The sequence below is a fragment of the Helianthus annuus genome, chromosome 4 (genome assembly GCF_002127325.2).
Source record: "Helianthus annuus cultivar XRQ/B chromosome 4, HanXRQr2.0-SUNRISE, whole genome shotgun sequence".
Lineage (NCBI taxonomy): Eukaryota > Viridiplantae > Streptophyta > Magnoliopsida > Asterales > Asteraceae > Helianthus > Helianthus annuus.
Window position 1 is genome coordinate 133,098,960 of NC_035436.2, and position 3,364 is coordinate 133,102,323.

General features: G+C 45.5%; 1 protein-coding gene across 1 annotated transcript; it reads left to right on the forward strand.

Annotated features, from left to right (window-relative positions):
- Positions 1-1,274: 1,274 nt before the first annotated feature.
- LOC110933680 (actin cytoskeleton-regulatory complex protein PAN1-like) lies at positions 1,275-1,619 on the forward strand. The gene has a single exon (XM_022176890.1). The coding sequence runs from the start codon at positions 1,275-1,277 to the stop codon at positions 1,617-1,619; it is 345 nt and encodes a 114-aa protein (XP_022032582.1).
- Positions 1,620-3,364: the final 1,745 nt, after the last annotated feature.

Below are 3,364 nucleotides of genomic sequence, written 5' to 3' on the forward strand. Positions count from 1 at the left end.
TGATTTTTCAAACTACATGTATTTCAGAAAACTAAGGGATCTAGCAAGTGTCGGCATGCATGTTAAGCTGCGCTGAATAAAGATGTCATCCGGGGTAGTGGGTTTAGGAGGTGTAATCCCTTGCCTGGACGGGTTACATGTCTTAAAACCATGTTTTTGTGTCAAGTCTTTTGTTGTGTCTGGAAAACATGTTTTAAACAATTATGGTTTGTAATTTATCGTAAGTGTCGACATTTTTCCAACAATGATGTTATGGTAGTATTTGACTTAATGAATGGATGAACATCTTGTGTTTTATTTTCATATAGCATTGTTACGATTGTGGTATGGTATTAAGAAGTCACACCAAATAAACCCACGCTTCCGCAAAAGCCAGGGTGTGATAGCTTGGTATCAGAGCCTCGATCATAGCGAACTAGGATTCTATCTCGAGTCTAGACTATGATCACTAGGGCTCTCATGAAAATGTTTTCAAACATTTTTACATTCCATACACTAAAACTCCAGATCCGGGGGCACAAACATTTTACAAACAAAAGGGCACAATTACACATTTCAAATTTATATTTCAGTCATAGAGACTGAGGGAGTTCAGTCTTAGAGACTGGGAGGTTGGTCTTAGAGACTGGGAGGTTGGTCTTAGAGACCAGGGTAGTCTGAGAGGCTAGGGAGTTCAGTCTGAGAGGCTGGGTGGGATAGTCTGGGGAAGACTAGGATGATTATTTATATTGTGACTTATATGCTTACTTGACTATTATTGATGTATGTGCACCCTTTGTGGTTGTGTTGTTACAGACACTATGTCTTCATCGAGTGGGGTCTCTGACCCAGTGCCGGTAGATTCTGATGACCCGATGCACTTAGACCCGGAGGTCTACACATCGGACACGGACAGTACGGATGATGACGGATTTCAGCCATTCACGCTACCAGATTTCGGTGACGACATACAGCTAGCTGCTGGCATTCCAGCCGGGGATCTACCACTTGCGGAGATCCCTGCTCCTTTTCCACTCGCTGCATTTCCCGTCGAGGATTTGCCACTTGATGTAGTGTCAGATGACGACGTCGATCTTTTCGAGGGTCCCCCTGAGGACGGCCATGAGGGCGGGGCCCCGATTGCGGATGATGTCTCTCTTCCGTTGGTTGAGATTCCTGATATGGAGGTTCATTCTGATTCGTCAGTCTCAGATTCTTTTGAGTCGGTAGCTTCCTCTATTCCACCGTTGTGATTCGGTTACTTCCCTCGTATTCACGATGATGAGGATATAGAGATGGAGGACGAGTTTGACCCTGTTTTTCCATTTGACCATGATTTAGACCAGGAGGACGAGTTGGTCCCCGAGGAGCAGCCTGCTGAGGCTCCTGTTCTCCCGGATGATCAGATTCTTGATATGCCTACTGATCATCAGCCTGCTCCTGTCAATCCAGAGCCCGATATAGTTCCGGAGTCCGTTCTTGCTCCTGACCCTATCCATGCAGACGTTCCCGTTTTTGTACCACCAGTTATTGATGCTCCTGTCATACCACGACCAGTCGTGGAGATTCCTGTCATGGCACCTCTGCCTGACCCCGTCTTTGTTGAGTTACCCGCCATTGCGCCATTATTTCCCGATTAAGCCCTTGTGCATGCTGATCATGCACTTTTTGCTACTCACATAGACTCTCGTTACGCGGACACCCGTAACGGGTGGCTCGAGGAGGATGACTACCCTCCGTATGTGATCCCAGTCACTCCCCCTACCGCACCTGTTACTGCACCACTTGATATCCCATTTGTCCACCCACACCTATCTGATACCCATCGTACCGATCTACCGATTACCTTCCTCCAGGACATTCCTCCGCCACGACTTGAGGAGGGATCGTCGAGGCAGCCTTTTGGCCACGTACCATTTATGACAGGAGATGGTCAGTTTATTCCTTATTCTGTTTTTGTTCCACCCATGTCGCCTACTGTATCTGTCATGTCTCAGTTTCCCCATACTACTTTACCGTTTACATCTACCCCACACACTACTTACCCAGTTTCAGCTCCGATGGGCGAGCCATTTCTATGGTCATCACCCTATGTTATGCCATTATCCGACCCTTATCACCCATTTCACGTCGGATACACTATAGAGGACACACTCACATCACTGCAGCTACAACAGGACGCCCTGAGACGACATGTTCAGGAGTTGGGGAGAGCTCCACGTCCTCCATTCCACTGCCAGACCCCGCATGCAGCACCACACGCTCCTTTTCCATCACACTCTGATTCAGATATTCGTTACCTTCCTCTTGACCAGCAGGTTGTTTACCTGTTGCGCTTCGCCTATGCTCTTGAGGAGGACTTGGTGCATTTGCGCCGGTTGCTTTTCTCTTACTTTCCACCCCCTCCGTCGCCATCAACATAGCTACTTTTGGTCTATTTGCAGGTAGTGGTTACTTTTGATGAGAGGACAGCGATTGAGCCAGACTATACAGCATTTTGAAGACCACGTTTTGACATCATGACTTTGGATATTTGATTTTTGCTTGTTGTATTTGTCTAGACAGTTCAGACAAGGGCATTGTGACCCTTAGTCTCTTTTGGGTTGTACGATATGTTTGGAAAAACTTGTAAACATTGTATTATGGTCTTGATGATATGAAAGCTCAATCGCAGTATTTTCATTACATGCTTTGTTAGATTGTTTGTTTTATGATTATAACACGAGATGTTATGTGGATGATGAATGTTACTATATATGCATGTTTATTATACTTACTACGACCTGACCAATATGAAACATCTTTTAGAAGATGCCCCCATGACGCGAAGTACGCATGCCTACTACCCAGGCGGAACTACAAGGGATAATCACCGCAGCTATAGCGCAATATGCGGCCTCCCAAAATGACACCAGTACCTCCAACAACAACCACAACAACAACCCTCCAAATGGTAATGATAGGTCACTGGAGACACATTACACTATAATTGGACATTTCATGTGCAATTACTAATAATTCCTGCAAATAACATTGCTTGTACATGGTGTACTTTCAAGCAATTCTTAGATTGCAAGCCGCTAAACTTTGATGGCACTAGAGGTGCCGTGGCTTTTACCCGTTGGACTGAAAAGACTGAAACGACAATAAGAATGAGCAAATGTGCGCCGGGACATCAAGTTACATACATCTCTGGGCTTTTTACTGATGGTGCCCTATCATGGTGGAATCTCCAAGTTCAAACCTTAGGAGAGGCTGCAGCATACGCCATGACTTGGACTGAACTGAAAGAGCTGATGCGTAAGAAGTATTTCTCTAGAGCTGAGATCCAGAAACTGGAAACAAAATTTTGGAACTTAAAGATGGAAGGCCTAAAAATCGTTGA